At 44.0% G+C, this 15,988-nt stretch overlaps 1 protein-coding gene across 1 annotated transcript in view; it reads right to left on the bottom strand.

The window, feature by feature from the left end:
* The window catches only part of grik3 (glutamate ionotropic receptor kainate type subunit 3), a 91,688-nt gene extending 80,167 nt beyond the window's left edge, over positions 1-11,521 (bottom strand). Inside the window, exon 1 of the mRNA XM_047335598.1 lies at positions 10,998-11,521. Within this exon, the coding sequence (XP_047191554.1) occupies positions 10,998-11,112 (115 nt within the window). The 5' untranslated portion in view covers positions 11,113-11,521. The remainder of the gene's footprint in view (positions 1-10,997) is intronic.
* Positions 11,522-15,988: the final 4,467 nt, after the last annotated feature.

The following is a 15,988-nucleotide window of genomic DNA, read 5'->3' as shown; positions in this document are numbered from 1 at the left end:
TCCATTCCTATCATCATGATACATGTAATGGCAAAGAAAAAAAATGAACGGACAAAGGTTTGACACGCCAGCAAGCTCGTAGTGCTCAGACTTCACAGACGCACCACAGCACGTAATTGAAGGTAATATCTCCGACTGTCCTCTGTTTTAAGTTTGACAATGGGCAGGAGAGACTCCCTACACTAATGGGCTCCACTCACAAAAGCACACACACACAAGCACAAGCACAAGCACACCAGGCCCATTCCGTCATCTCATGCTGTCCCCCGATGCTTAGGCAGAATATTGATAAAGAACGCAAGGTCTCTGATCCGTCTGGGCTTGATCCAGACACATTACAGACTGGAAAGCCAGCTCACAAAACCCTGCTGATTGTCCCCATGGCCCTCCTACAGACCCTGATAGAGGATTTTCCATCATGCTGGGCACAAGGGAGGGGAACAGGGTCTTTATGTGCAGGCTACTGTGTCAACGTGATGCTCAGTTTTTACTTTAAATTATGGCTGCAAGTAAACAATTAGTTCTATCATTGATTAACAAGCTGAACTATTTTGGGCCTCGATTAAAGCTTATTTTCATTACTGAATTAATTTGGCGATTATGTTTGGTCGGAACAATTTAATAAAAAAAATGTAAGTGTCCTAAAGCCTAAGTCTGTATACCATTCTGGCATCATATTTTTTGTTCATTTATTATAATTTAATTAACAGTTTACAGGTCAATTACTCTTTTGCTTGTTTGAACAGTGCTGACCATAAAGCATTCTGCCAAAAGTTCTGTGAGAAATAAAACAGCAATAGGGGAGTTGATTATTTGTTCCACAGTTGAGTATGAGGTTTTTGGTGGCTAGGTTAAGCAAAGTGCATCCTGGACAATGCATTATTAATATTTTATTTTACGAGCGGGGAAAAGATTGTATCAGATAAGTATCGGATCAGTATTGGCAGATACTCAAGGCTGAAGGATCGGTATCGGATCGGACATGAAAAAGTGGTATCATCCCATCCCTACTATTTACTATCAGAATATACTATCAAACACATAAGAACAACTGTTTGATTATACTATCAAACACATAAGAACAACTGTGAGAAGTTGGAGGTTTGGTGTTTTTGCAATCAAAAATAATGACTTAAAATGGTCATTTCATATATGGAATGCTAAAACACCCGTTGTAATATGTATAGTTACCAACAACCAAAAAATAATTAAATTCTCGTTGGTATGAAGGACACTACAACCATTAAGTGTTAAGTATTTTTTACTGAATGTTGACTGACTACTGTTGAATTGGCTCATTAGGAGATGGCTCTTCTATATATGCCGCGCACGCAGGCCGTGTTCTACATACAATAGGAGGGGTCCGGACCACATTTGAAGTAATTACCCCTCTGACAGACAGGCGATCCATATGTGCAAAGTGCAGCGGGAGGCTGAGCAGGACATTAACTGAGCATTAGTTCAGTGATGCCAATTTCTTTAAATGTGGTCAGTGTTCTGACGGCTGTAAATTCCTCCAAGTACCAGACAAGCGGAGAAAAAGTTCTCTTGGTGTTGGGGGATGCACTGAAAAAAGGTCTTGGGGGAAAAAAAGAGAGGACAGCATTTTTTTTTTGATTTTGTTCAAAGAAAAAAGGAGACAAATGTTGTTGGTGATCAAATTGGAATTGAAATGTGCAGAAACGTAACAGTCTCTGTTTTTCTTCACCTCTGTTGCATCCGCTTACCTGCAATTTGTGACATTGCTCACAACCCTTTCAGACCATTAAGAAAACAGACATTTCTAAACGGTGCTGCGTCATTATAAATGTTTTCTAATAGTTAGGTCTAGACATGCAATTACAGTGAAGAGCTCTTTCCTTGTTTTGCAACAGGCCTTCTGGCACACTGGCCTCTTGAGGCCTAGAATCACATGAAGCATTTATGTGATTTAGGAGTTTGATTTTGCAAAAACAAAATGTATGTGCAATGCTGAAATAAGTGGGGAGAGTAATTATGTTCGGGTTTTTTTAACACCCTGATAATATCTAATGTTAATATTTTATGGTGTTTTTGGCTAAAATGGCAAGTGGTGAGGACGTGCATTGTTTGCTGTACCAATGATAATAATCAGCAGCACTAATACACTGCAGATGTCTCGTTAAATTTGCATATGATTATTGCAGCATTGGTTCAATTGATCCTTTTCATCAGACCATATAATACTCGCTGATTGAAGACTGTTTAGGTGCAGGCAAATTTCACAGTATTATGTTCACTCTGGGCGAAAAGCAATGAAGAGTTGCTCTGAGTAGTTTGCTCAGTCTTATTCAGAAATCATCCGGCTTTCGCAAAATGAAATCTCTTCTTTCTTTTTCTTTTTTTCCTCTCTGGAGAAATAAACACAACTCTGAGGTTCAGGGATTGAATAGAGGCGATTAAACAAAGTCGCCTTTTCCTTCTCTCTTTGGATCTGCTGCATCTGAAGTTTCCCCTGTGGACTTTGATCGATTTAGCACAGCGACTGCTACTACAGAGGAAAATGACAAATCAACTGTCAGATTTAAATTAGTAATGTATGGGAAACATAATGTAAGAGATAAGATATATAACCTTTATAAGGGGCCACACAAATCACCAAGTAGTTACAGTATTGTGTAAATAACTAAGAATACTCTACTTCATTGTTAGAGGCATTAAGACCGTTATTACTTAGGAGCTGTTATAATTATTAGGGGAAAAATAACAATTTAAATTTAAACTGATGTTGGGCTGTGGCAATGTCCAAAACAAAATCAAGGCAACACAAAAGACTGATCACTAAATGGAGGTGAAAAAAACAAACACTTCAGACTGGAAGACATGATTTAGGAACAAAACAATCAAGAGCCTAATTTTTCATTAACTCTGTGATAGAGAATTGATTTTGTGAAAAAAAAACAAAAAAAAACCTGCTGCTTAGATGATAAGCAGTCTCATGCTATTATCTCCAGCATCCACGTTCTAGTTTGCCAACTGCACGAGCTTCGGAATACTATCACAGCCAACTCTCATCTTCAAACCGCACCTGGAATTGAGAAAACCTGCCGGGAATCTTTGCTGGCTTTACATTAAAAGTCCTAATTCATATGAAGCATCACTAACAGCTTTGTAGGAATGAGCCGCCCACCTCAAACCGCTCACAGCCTCTCCTCCTCTTCCCTTCCCTGTCAATGATAATGCCCGTCTCGTTCCATATATCTGCAGCCAGTCACATGCAGACAAGCTGTCTTCAGATGAGTCGCCGGGGAACATTTTGTGGTTAACCACAGTGCTCTCTGGGGGCGACCCGGGCAGCAGATCGGCAGCCGGTAAAACATTCACTGAGGCTGCAGTGGGCGTCCCCGGATTGTCTCTGCCCGCACACGGCACCGAGTGCTGAGTGGAATCGTCTGGTATTGGCTGTTAACTTAATTGACATTGGCTTCCGACCTCCTGGCTATCCGTCAGGGGCTGGAGGAGCAGACCCCCGAGCCTTACGCACTTCCTGTGGTAGTCCTCGTCGGGATGAAAAGCAAGGGGGGGGGGGGGTATATGTGAGGCAGAAATGTGGAGGAGAGGATCTATGTTTCCCCTCGATATTTTTGGTGATAGCCATTCATTTGTAGTGGTTTTGTCCTGAAGAGGATTGTCTTATCTGTTCCTTCTCTTCCGTCTCTGGGGGGAAAATAGAGGATGAGTCTTCTCGAGCCGACTCTCTCACAGATGATTAGTAACTCCGGCTCTACCCCTACGCTCCAGGGATTGTGTGCCAGCTCCCCTTATACATCCCCTTGTCATGCACACACTCGCAATTCCTCTCTTTCTCTCTCTCTCTCTCCCGCTCCGAAACACACACTCATGCACACACACACACACACACACACACACACACACAAACACACATCTCCCTCCAGTCATGGAACAGCGATTTAAGGGGAATCGCACAACCAGGACCTGACATTTTGTGGGCCACCTATAACAATGAGAGCTTGATTAAAAGGGCAGAATGAAACAGTGTCACCCTCCATTCATTGTCCTTATCCCAAGTTAAATGGGATTTAATCCTGTGCAATGCAGCTGATACCACCGCAGTCGAGTCCTGATTGCTTTAACGCATTGAGGGGGAAAGGCCTCGTTATTGTGCTGCATGTGTGTAACTGTATGTAACTGAGGTGTCAGAGGTGACCAAGTTTACACGGGGCGTCTGGGAATAGATAAGGACGACACTAATGTGGGGAGGGAAAGCAGAGCTTATGCAGCCCCGGCGAATGCCGCGGTGTTTGAAAAGCACAGGAACAGAGCTTGGGTTTTATCTGCCTCGGGGCGACACACAAAAGGCGGCAGCATTGCAACGTGGCGGGTTTTAAAATTGGGATCAAAAGGTTCAAGCTAATTAAAAAGCTAAATAAGAGTCCCCTAGCTTCATCTGAGTAACTAGCCTCGCACTTTCTCCCTCCCTCTGTCTCTTTTGCTGCAATACCGGGGAAAAGCGAAGACAAATTGCTCCCCATGCTGAAATGTTTAAAAAAGAAGAAAAAAATCACCAAATTACCCCCAACAAGATGATTCTAATTAACTATGTAATATTGCCAGCATGACCCCCGAGAGTGAAATACCCCGAGATCAAGCTTTCTTCTCAAACTGTTTTGATGTTATCCGACTTCTCCGGCAGCACCCCGAGGAGGGCCGGGATGGCAGAGTCAAATAGAAAGGACAAGGGCATATAATAAAGACAAATGGCTCGAGCATGAAATTTGATTCATTGCCTTGGTACAGAAATATTCATAGGGAAATGGCCAACGTTGACATGCCATGAATTTCAAAACACTGTCAAATCCAAAATGCACACGTCACTGCTATAATGACATAGAGTCCCAGAGGGACCTGCAGGGGGACGCCAGGCAGATTGTGGACTCTGGAAATCAATCAGGCTATTGTTTCTCTGATGGACGTTATATATATATATATATATATATGTTTGTGTGTGTGTGTGTTTCACCTGAATTTATTATAAGTTGCTTCATTTAGGCTCACATTCTCATGTCTGTTTGTTTTTCCTTTTACCTGTCAGTGACATTCCTGCTTGAAGGTGAATGGTATTCATGGAATTCCCATCACTGAATAAAAATTACACCTAATAGTACCAATAGTATCTTTATTTTTAGGCTATACTTTATGCAGTATTCCTCTTGAATATTTTCTTGCAAAAAAAAACGAGGAAAAGTTTATTGTAGGGGTCAACCGATCATCATCATTTTTATCATTAGTGGTGTCGGTCATTTTTTTAAGCCGATTTCTTGACTTTGGCATTTGACTACATTTCAATCACTTATTTATTTATATTTTCATTTTAACTTCATATAACTTCAGGAAAATATTGGATTCATTTGTTTGTTTGTTCAAATTCATAATAATGCTGCCGATAGCTCCCTGCACTTTGTGTGTTAGGGTCGTGTTGAAAGGTTCTGTGAATGAAACATATGCATTAAGGCAGTTCAACAAAGTTTTGTGTTAAGAGATTGTGTTATTCTAAATGTTGACACAGATCCAGACAAATATCGTTTTCAGTATCGGTTCAATATCGGTTATTGGTCTCTTTTATTAGTAATAATCGGTATCGGTAGTGAACCATTTTTCCAATATTGTGAGCACCACAAACCACCACCACCCCCCAAAAAAACCTGAGCACATCAAACCAAAACTATTGGCTTACTAAGTGTCTTCATAGAACTAAGAATTACAGGATTACATTTTTCATTACAATTTGGGTGAACTGACCCTTTACAGTTCCTGTTTCATTCCATACAGTGACACATGTCAAGCAGTGAGCTTTTCTCTGAATAACAGCACATCTAGTATCCATACAGCAGCCGAGTGATTTGCCTCACTTTTTGAATGGAAATGACGAAATCGATAGCCACAAGGAACTCAGCGCCATATTTATTCCAATAGGCATCAGTAGCATATGCCTGCAGCAGGCCTTTCGCGGAGCACCCACTTCGTAGTGCGATATGAAAACACCATCTGGCGTGTGCAAGCGGCGGCTAGGCTAAGCTAAGTGGGGCTCGATAGGGCCCCGCTGTGTCACAGGATTATCTTACTGGTTGGTAGATCCGCTCTATTAGCCCCTAGTGGCTGGGATTATTGGATGATCATTATTATGTATGACTGAACAAGGACCTAAGTACCTGCACTTCCCCGATGCAGTCAAGTCTTCTTAGCATTAGTTATCAGGCACGTTACGAGCACATTTTGGTGCATTACCTATTTATTGCACCTACTCCGGGACATAAACAAACTGTTTAATACACTTTGAGTTGGACTCAACGGCTCGTCTAATACAAGCCGACTGGCTTTGCTGGCTCAACTTAAAAAACAAGCAGGCAGGCTGAGGAGTCTGCGGCCCGGGCCGGAAAAAACACATATTTGTTTGTGGAAGTGGGATGTTCCTTTTTCTAAATGCCTCTGAAGAGGATCACAGGCGGGCACAGAAGACGGCGCGTTCCGCGGCGGACCCTCTGCCCAGCAGAAACGAACATCTGCCGTTTCCCATCAGCGAGATTGAAGCTAATGACGAGCCGTGAGTGCGCCGACAGAGAGAATGGAATTGGATTGTGTACAAGAGGCCCACTGAGACCAGACATATGTTTTGGAAAATGTTGTGGATCGAGAATGGGTTTATAGTGTGTGCGTGTGTGTGTGTGTGTGTGTGTGTGTGTGTGTGTGAGGGAGAGGGAGAAAACAGGCCTCGGCTATTTCTTCTGCAGTTGGTTTATCTGTCTCCATGTTTATACAAGTGGCTGAAGGGGCAGTGTGATAGCGCAGGTAAAACAAGTGCCGCGTTCCTCTCCCTTCAATCTCTGCTTTCACGAACAGATAATGGAATTACACGTCAGAGGAGCTCCCGCCTGTATCCAATTCTTCCCTGACCTCTGCCAGCCTTTGTTCATATTCACCACGACAACTCCCCAAACCAAGCCTCCACCGGCAGGCTTCTCTGCGTTTCCTCCCTCTTGTCTAGGGAGAGATTAAATTTAGATGCAAATGAAATATTCATTTCCACTCGGCGACTGATGGCCATCTTAATTTGAGGCAACTTTTTGATGCAACATCTCCCTCGTTGTTTTTCCATCACAAAACACTTGTGTCCTTAATGTCCCTCTCTTTGCCAACCACACCGTCCTCCTGTGGGCAATCCTCAGTACAAGCGCCCCTTTGGGTTCGACTTTGTCAAAACTGGAGCTCAAAAGCACCATTGCAGCTTTTTCGCAGCCTCTTGAAATATGTCTGAGTCATTTCAGATGAGACACTCGCACAAGCCCCGGTGAGGAGGGAACCCGGGGAGCATGCGAGTGCACTCTCTGTAGCTTGCTGGAAGAGTTAATCACATGAAAACTTTGCCGTCTCTCTCTGCTGCTGGCGCGGGGGGATAACGACGAGCCTCTGAAGTGGCTGTGTTTGGAGACTTCAACCAAAAGTGGTGACCACAAAACCCAATTTATCCCTCGGAAGCCTCCGAGTGGTCACACTGCATGCAGCTTCGAGTGCTGCACATTTGTCAGCTTACATTTGCTGTAAGTCTGCGCGTTGTTTCCCGCACAATAATTAAGTCCGGAGTCGTGGCTGCCCAAAGCATTTTAAGGAAGCAACATGAAGGAAGAAAAAAAAGAAAAGGCACGTGACCTGGTGTTGAAAGGGAAGAGTGAGGAGCTGAGGAAATGAAATCAACATGAAATCATGAGGGAGATTGATTAACTGGCACTGATTAAGTGCTTTAAGTATTAGGTAGAAAAAGTAATTGATTATTCAATAAATCCCTGTCAGGCAGCAAATAACCTCACTAGGAGAACAGAGAGGCAACAAACGATGAATTAGTTTCATTAATCCAGATGACATAGACAACGTATAATAATCTGTCATTTCTATACTGTATATAATTATAAATGTGTGTGTATCTATATTATATATAAATATATATATATTTATTCTTTTTGATTCCTTCCAATGTGCAAAGTGATGGAGGATGGGTGGAGACAAAAGCAACGCATGTAGAGAATCCAGCAAATTCAGAACAATGATCACTTGAATAACAGAAGAGAGCACAAAAAATAAATATCATATTCAGTGAAAGTTTCAGTGTACTCCGTTAATATGCACATCATGCATGCAATATTTCCGTGTTGGCAAACATACAAATTATTTGCAGACACGCTGTATCTCCAGAGAGAGAGAGAGAGAGAGAGAGGGGAAAAAAATCACATCATCCACATCCTTGAGCACATTTGTCTTTATTATAACAAAACTGCATTGTGAACTCGGATGGTTCCTGGGCGGCATTATAAGGTCGAAAACATGACAAAACCACATGGAGAGGCAGGTGGAGGGAGGGTGAATAGAAAACTCGGCGTGCGTGAGGACAAATACGGGAGGAGCAGTCCAACAAATTGACGCCGCAGAACGAGACGGAGCGACCATCTGGCCTCAACTTAGAGCGATGCACTGTAAAGGCACTAAAATCAATGGCAACAACTCTACTGTGGATGCCCACCATTGCCCAGATGGTGCGCAGGCCACCTAACTAAGAGCAGCAACCGCACACGCAGGGAGCGCCGTGGGCAAAAGCACCACCGCCCACCTTGATGATTCGCACCGGTTCGTCTGTGTCTGGAACCAGTGCTGAGGAGCGACGTTGGCCATTGTGTGTCGACGATAAGAGAGCACTCTGTTGGTTTTAGCAGGGTGGCATACACACACACACACACACACACACACACACACACACATACTAAGTACCAGATTACAAAAAAGGGTGAAAAATAACACAGATATACTGTAGTTAATATCTACGTTTCTTGATATATATATATATTTATATATATATATATATATATATATATATATATATATATATATATATATATATATATATATATATATATATTTTTTTTTTTATTACCCACCCCTTGAAGCTTTTCCAGCATTAAAACTGATTAAATTTACTTTTATTTTATAAAGTATATAATTTTTTATTTTATATTTTTTTCACACAGGCATATGTTTTGAGTGGGCAAATTAAAAACTGGATACACACACACGGATGTTGCGCGGCTTCAAAGGACCATGGGAAGACGTAAGCCTTTTGAATTCTGTTTTTCTTTTGGCACGGAGGCAGCAACCGTCTCTTGCGCGTCCCTCGTCTCAGCCTGTCAAAATACAATCCCAGGAACAACACACGGAGACCACAAAAAAAAAACAAGAAAAAAAACCCTAACTGCTCCTGCACCGCAAGCAGTGATGGATTCTATAAAAAGCAATAGTGCGACTGTAGCACATTTCAAGGTAAATTTGTCTCAGCACTTTGACATTTTTAAAAACAAAGCCTTGCCAAGTCTATTTCAGGTCTTCATTTGAGCTGCTGTTACTGTAAAAAAGAAAAGAAGAAATGTTCCTTTGACCAAACGATTTCAGTTCAGATCGGTGGAGGGGGAGCTTTAAGGATTTATGAAGTTTCGTAGACATCACCAAAGTCCATACACAGCAATGTCAGAGAAGTCAGGGCTCCACAGAGTGCAGCAGTCAATCACCGGGACAGGCTGGGCCCTGCCTGGCAGCTGCACACGATGCACAGCAGTCATTACGCTCTCAGACTCTGCGCCGCGTGTTTCAGTTGAAGCTTGTTGTAATAACGTGCATGTAAACTATAAGAAAAAGGTCCCATTCAAGGTTGTTGAGCTGTGACACGTAGTGTGTGTCCAAAGTCTCATAACTTTCATCCGGATGAAAGAAGCTCCCCATAGACCAGCCACTGCTCTTGACAGGAAGTATGAATAGAAGAAAAATCGGAGTTACATGGTGCGAATATGTCACACACCAAAAAAAGACAATTGTTGTTGGGGTTTTTTTTTTGGGAGACCATTTACCTCAACTATGGCGCGCAAGAAAATGGAAGCCACAATTTTGTAACGTCCATCCACTTTCACCCATCATTTATACCTCAAAGACAAAAAGCCCCCCCCCCCCCCCACCCTCCTTATGCCATTAAGGCTCAATCACTCCCTGCCTGTACTCCGGCTGTTGGAGTGGTATGTTAATGTGGGCCAGAGCCATTTTGAGTAATTGTCCTGCATGGCACTCCGCCAAATGTCAAAAACGATTCGCCTTGTGACAAAAAACCCTATTGATCTCCAGTTCTGCTCCTGCCTCTCTCTCGGCGCAGGAGATGTTTCATCGCGTCATCGGCCCTCGGAATGACAATTGTCACAGTGTTCCTCGGTGAACGATTTGGAAAAAGAGAGGAGGACGCCGGCACCAAGCCGGCTTCTTCTTCTCCCTGTGACTCGCAGTGTGCGAGCAGGACGAGGGACACGGGACTTTGTCTGTGGACCTTTGTTTTTTTTTCAGAGTGTGTTTGCACTGTCATTTTCTTTGCAGTGACAAGACGATGGGAGAAGAGGCTTACTTCACTACCCCCCCCCCCCCCCCGGAATAAACTGTACCTCTAGTTTGAAACTCTCCCGTGGTGTATTTCTTTTCAATTTATCAGACTGTCCTTTGAAAAAAACAAAAACAAGAAACTTACTTCCAGAAGGCATGGCTGTGAGCCTGAAGTCAGCGGCTGACTCAACATGCCGGCTGCAGAAAATGGAGCAGACCAAGCGGGGAGCATAGAGGTCACACTGACCCAGAGGAGACAGTCAGTTTTAGAGGCAATCGTCTACCACGAATGCATCTGCTCTCCTGTTGCTTTCTGGTTGCTCTCCGTTTAAGTACAATGGGGGGAAACACACACACACACACACACACACACTCAGACCGCAGGAGAGAGGCGAACGTTGAAATGAAAGGGACTTCTCAGTCACCCCAAAAACTAACCGCAGCCTCCGTGGACGCACGGATGAGGACCCCCCCCCCCATGCAATTGGCTGAACATTTGAAGGTTACACACCCGCGTGTGCGTGCGTGTGTGCGTGCGTGATGGCAAATGCGGAACAACTCACCTATTCGAATAACATGGGGCATCCCGTAAGAGTAGTGAATCCAAAAGAGACAAACAATCACCGGTGTCCAGTATTCCCAAATCGCGCTCCGGGGTGACAGCCAAGTGTTCCGCATGGTTGTAAAGTCGCGGGATCCACTTTTTCTTTAGAATTCCAAAGACGGCTCTGAATTGCTCCTACAAACTGAATTGGACGGAGCACATGTGGATGTTGGATTTGTCTGGGACAAATTTGCGCTCATTGTACTTGATGCGACATTCGTCCAAGGGATGTTGTATTTTCTTTCTTTCTTTCTTTCTTTCTTCTTCTTTTTTTTGGGGGGGGGGGGGGGTTCTGTCACTCGCGAGTGGGAGAGCGCGGCTCGATGAGGACGAAGCAGCGGGTCGCTCGCAAGGCGGATCGGCGATACACCTGCGAACGGCAGGCTGCTACAATTCGCCTGCAGGAGTCTCTGTATCTCCTCCTCCAGCCGATGCTATCTGTCTATTGGCAAGTGCAACGGCAACAGCCCGAGCCAGAACCCCCTCCCCACCCCCCCACCCCCCTGCGCCGCCGTGGAGGAGAACTGCGCCTGCGGAACTTTGGGTTCGCCTCGAACGATTCTGAGACAACAAAAAAAAAACACCACCACAAAAACGAGACGGTACACGACGAGTGCCGCGGTGAACCCGAACGCACTTCGGTCGTCCAGAGACGCGGGTTGCGGCTCCGATCACTCCAGTCCCTCGTTCCAGTCCCGCGAACGGTTCGTGGTGCACGGGGAGACTTTGAGAAGATGGGGAGGGGGGAAAAAAAGGACGTCTCCAGTTGCGCGCGGTGATGGCACGAGGCTGGTTTCTTGAAGATGTGTTTAGAAAAACGCACACACACCTCTTTGTTACACACAGAGTCCGTTAGTAAAAAACAACAACAACCTTGTAGTTTGTGCCGATTTAAAAGGTAGTGCGGAGAGCCCGTGCGTCTGCGTGCGTCTGACGATCGTCCCTCCACGGTGCCACTAGAGGCACGCGTCGTTACGCATAGCTGTCAACTATGTCCAAGAAGTCTTCTCTTTTTTCCTTCTTTCGGGGAGGTGAAAGGGAATGATGACCCGGTGCTCTTCCTTTTTTTCAATTGTTGCACACACGTGCATTATGTCAATGTATTCAATGTTTTATACCTTATAATTAATAGGTTTACATGTCTCCGGCAGTGATGCAGAGGTGCAGATTGTTTTTCTGGAAATAGCTTTTTTCTTTTCTTTTTTTTTATACTTGCTTCAAGCGGAGGGGAAATAAATGAATAGAAGAAGAAGAAGGAGGAGGAACTCCCCCGGGCTGCACACAGTATAATGTGAATGGGATGGATTCTTTGCACGAGGGAAATATTGTGTCAGCCGAGGATTGGACCATTGACAAAAGAGGCTTCTTATCGCAGTTATTTGAGACATTCCGTCTGTGTCAGTGAGAGTATTAAAACCACCGTCACTGCTCGGAGACTCTCCGGCTTGCCCAGTTCTCATGGCTTTGCAGGGAGCCGTCCAAAAAAACAAACTGCAGGTTATATACATTCACAATCACACACGGACGCAGCGCTGCAACGGTGGAGGCGCCTATGAGAGAGTATATGGTTTATGTGTATAATGCATTTTGCAGAAGCGGAAACTTCTTGCACGATCAAAAGGTCGACATTGCAGTTTGGAGAGATGAAAGATGAAGCCTCTGGGGATTCATTTGCGACTCTTTTTGAAATATATATATATATATGGTTAATTTATCCTGCTTTAAAATGTAGAAACATAGACAGACAGATTGATAGATAGATAGATAGAAAGGTAGATAGATGACAGATAGATAGAAACCCATTTGACATCACAAATATAAAAGTAGATATTTTAGATGTTAAATTCTTATAATCTAATATCAAACACAACTGTATTTTTTTTTTTACATTGATGATATGCAGTTATTAAGCATAATCTCAAAAAGGCACAGCTAAATTTTTTTGTTCCCTAATAGAACGCAGTTGATGAGATAGTGCTGCGGCTCATTGGTTTTATTTTTCTGTTTGGAATGGGGAGAGAGGAATAAACTGTGCATCAGGGGGCATGCGAGCAAGAACAAGCCAGACTGACTGCCACTGCATATTCATGTCTCCCGGAGCAGATTTATCGCCTCTTGGCACAATGTAAGGACTATCAACGTGAGTTATGTGGCCCCGGCTCTCGCATTATCGAGATTCATTGACTTGCTGCTCTTTCAAATACAAAATGTACACAGCTCCGGCAAACAAGACATCCCGGGTCTGCGGGTGCCCTCTGTAGAGGGATGGCGGCCTGTGCTCTCAATCACCTGGGCTGATAACCGGAGGGGTCGGGGCCCCCGGGAGCAAGAGGCCTCCCCCACCGTGAGACGCGGAGAGGAAATGCGGAGCACAGGATGCGCTGCGGTGATTTTCCACATTTCGAATGGCCGTCGGAGCAAATTTGAGTTTGAGTTGTTTGTTGTTTCTCACAGCAGCTGGCAGTAAATCTCCGTGCAGCTATCTGCCGTGTCTAACCCGTCCCTCCCTTGTCATTGTAAGAAGACACTAAGAGAAGACGACGAGACATTATGCTACAATGTCTCCCGCCGTTATGACGAATGATAAGAATGCACTTTGGCAGTGGTGCCACAAAGTGAGCGGAGCCAGGAGGATCATTAGAAGAGACCAGAGCAGTGCCCTCTGTCGTACACAGGGATCTAAATCAGGGGGGGAAGAAGTATTCAGATCTCCATTACAAGTCGAGTCGTTCCTAGACCTTGCTCCGTAAACATACAGAAAGACTTTCAGCAAAACAGTGAGAGTACTAAATGCGCAGAAAAAAATGTATACCGTATATGGGTATGTAAAATGTCATGATTCATAAATAGATTACGACTGATGCCATAACGCACAAGAAGCAGTTCACTCTTCCAGCTGGGTGAGTGGAGTTCAGTAAATTTAAGTGGGTTAGTCCAGTGGTTCCCAGCCGGAGGGGCCGGGCCCCCTCCAAAGGCTCACAAGATAAATCTGAGGGGTCACAAGATGATAAATGGAAGGAGGAAGAAGATCAAACGCACTTCCGCAACATTAATTTTGACTTCATTTTTTCAAAATGTTTGCACTCAAATAGTTAATTCAGTGAAACCGTATTCGAGGTGAAACGCCCTCTTCATTGGACTCAACAAGATCACAAGCCAACAAAAAAATGTATGAGCTTGTGATTTTAATGTAAACCACAATAACGTCTCATTGCATTTCTTTAGGTGATCCGGTGTTTGATGTGAAATTTGAATGTGAGCTGTCTGGCGGAGAAAAGCACATTATCAAGTGTAAACCAATTGAGAGGTCAAACATTTAATGAGTGAATGTCCCTTCCCACCACTGTTTGAAAAAAATAACACAAAACGACATTTACATTTTTTTTTAATATAGAACAAGTTTTGGGCGAGGGGCAAGAAAATAATATCCACACAGTTTAGAAAACAGCAGCCAGTCACTGTTAAAGGAATGAAGCAGGCCGCTCACACGACGGATTACGACTTTATTATTAAGGGTTGTCGAATTTTTTCATATTCATGCGACATCTGTGCATTGAAGCGACCAACACACTTAACACTGGAGGACACCGGAGGACCATCGTAACCGCATAAAACCACTGATAATTCAGCCCCGTCTCTACTTTGAGAACAATTAAAAGTAAGTTGACACTTTCGAAGCAGGTCACACGTCCACGTACAACAGCACAGTCACAGCCTTGTTTTTTTGTGTGTGAAATGATTGCTGTTACTTTTACAACTGGCCAGCGATCAATGCCCCGTCTGCCAAGTTGGTCGTAACTAATGGCTGCAGCAGCATCAAGTCTCCATTGTGAAGCTGGAGTCATTGACAAGAGGTGTACTTAGTTGTCTGGATTGATCAGCACATTTAGTTTTTAGGTTTTTTTTTTTGAAGAGCGCGAGAGAGGAGAAAGAGGACAATCAATTTCCACGCGACGCCTTTCACTGCTCACGTACACACCTATGATTGCCTGCAGAAGATGTGCCATCCAAGATTGTACATAATTATTTGACAAAATTGCTGCGCTTTGATCGGGCCTCAAAACACAAATCCCTGGTGAAAAATGTTCACCATTGATTTTGCGCCTTCTCTTCGAGAGAAACACAAAGAACTTTGTCACCAGACTGAAGATCGAACACCTCCCGTCAACAATGAGTCAATAGGAACTCATCTCTCGGTATGATGTGGTTATAATTTAGATGCCCTTTTCAGGTCTCTCTTTTCTCTTTCTTTCTTTTTTATGCGACTCGCTTTACTTTTTTGAAGCTGTGGCTTTGTTAAAAGGCCAGAGTCAACTTTTCAAACTATCTTCTTGAATCTTGTTTTTCGGGGGGAATAAATATTCCCTATCTTTGTTTTTTTTTGAGTGTGCATTCATCATTTCATAGACAACTAAAATGTCTATTATGTCTCTTTCTTTTCTGTTCACAGCACCTGTCCACTGTCTGCCACAGAACAGCCTTTAGAATCAAGCTGCAGCGTCACATCACCGCTGCTTGGGTTCGTGGCAACTCCATTACGTCAGGTCCACAATACTCAAGCAGCTTCTGTGGGCAGACGCAGATAATTAAATGTCGATTTACCCTCTTCGACTGTACCGGGGCAACACAGCGGCTTCGCTGACAGATTGAACACTCGCTAAGCCTCACACTCTTATGATTCAAAGCAAGGTGCCATGTGCAGACAAGGTTATGAGGAATTGGCCCAATTCGGGCGCTGATTACACCGTTTACTGGGGCTCTACACCGCTCTGGCTCGGAGTTAGGGACTGCTCAAGATATATGTGCTGCAGCTGACGTATGTGGCGGTGGTGTGTTGGGGCGAGGGGAGACAATCACAACCCTGATCAGTCATCCAGGCAGTCTGTGAGATGGGAAATGACTGCTGGCGGGGCTCAGCCACTGGTTATAGATGAGAAAGGCGCAGGGTGA

The sequence above is a fragment of the Scophthalmus maximus genome, chromosome 1, assembly GCF_022379125.1.
Source record: "Scophthalmus maximus strain ysfricsl-2021 chromosome 1, ASM2237912v1, whole genome shotgun sequence".
Classification (NCBI taxonomy): Eukaryota; Metazoa; Chordata; class Actinopteri; order Pleuronectiformes; family Scophthalmidae; genus Scophthalmus; species Scophthalmus maximus.
The sequence above is the reverse complement of the archived record's forward strand: the minus strand, read 5'-3'. Positions and strand labels throughout refer to the sequence as shown.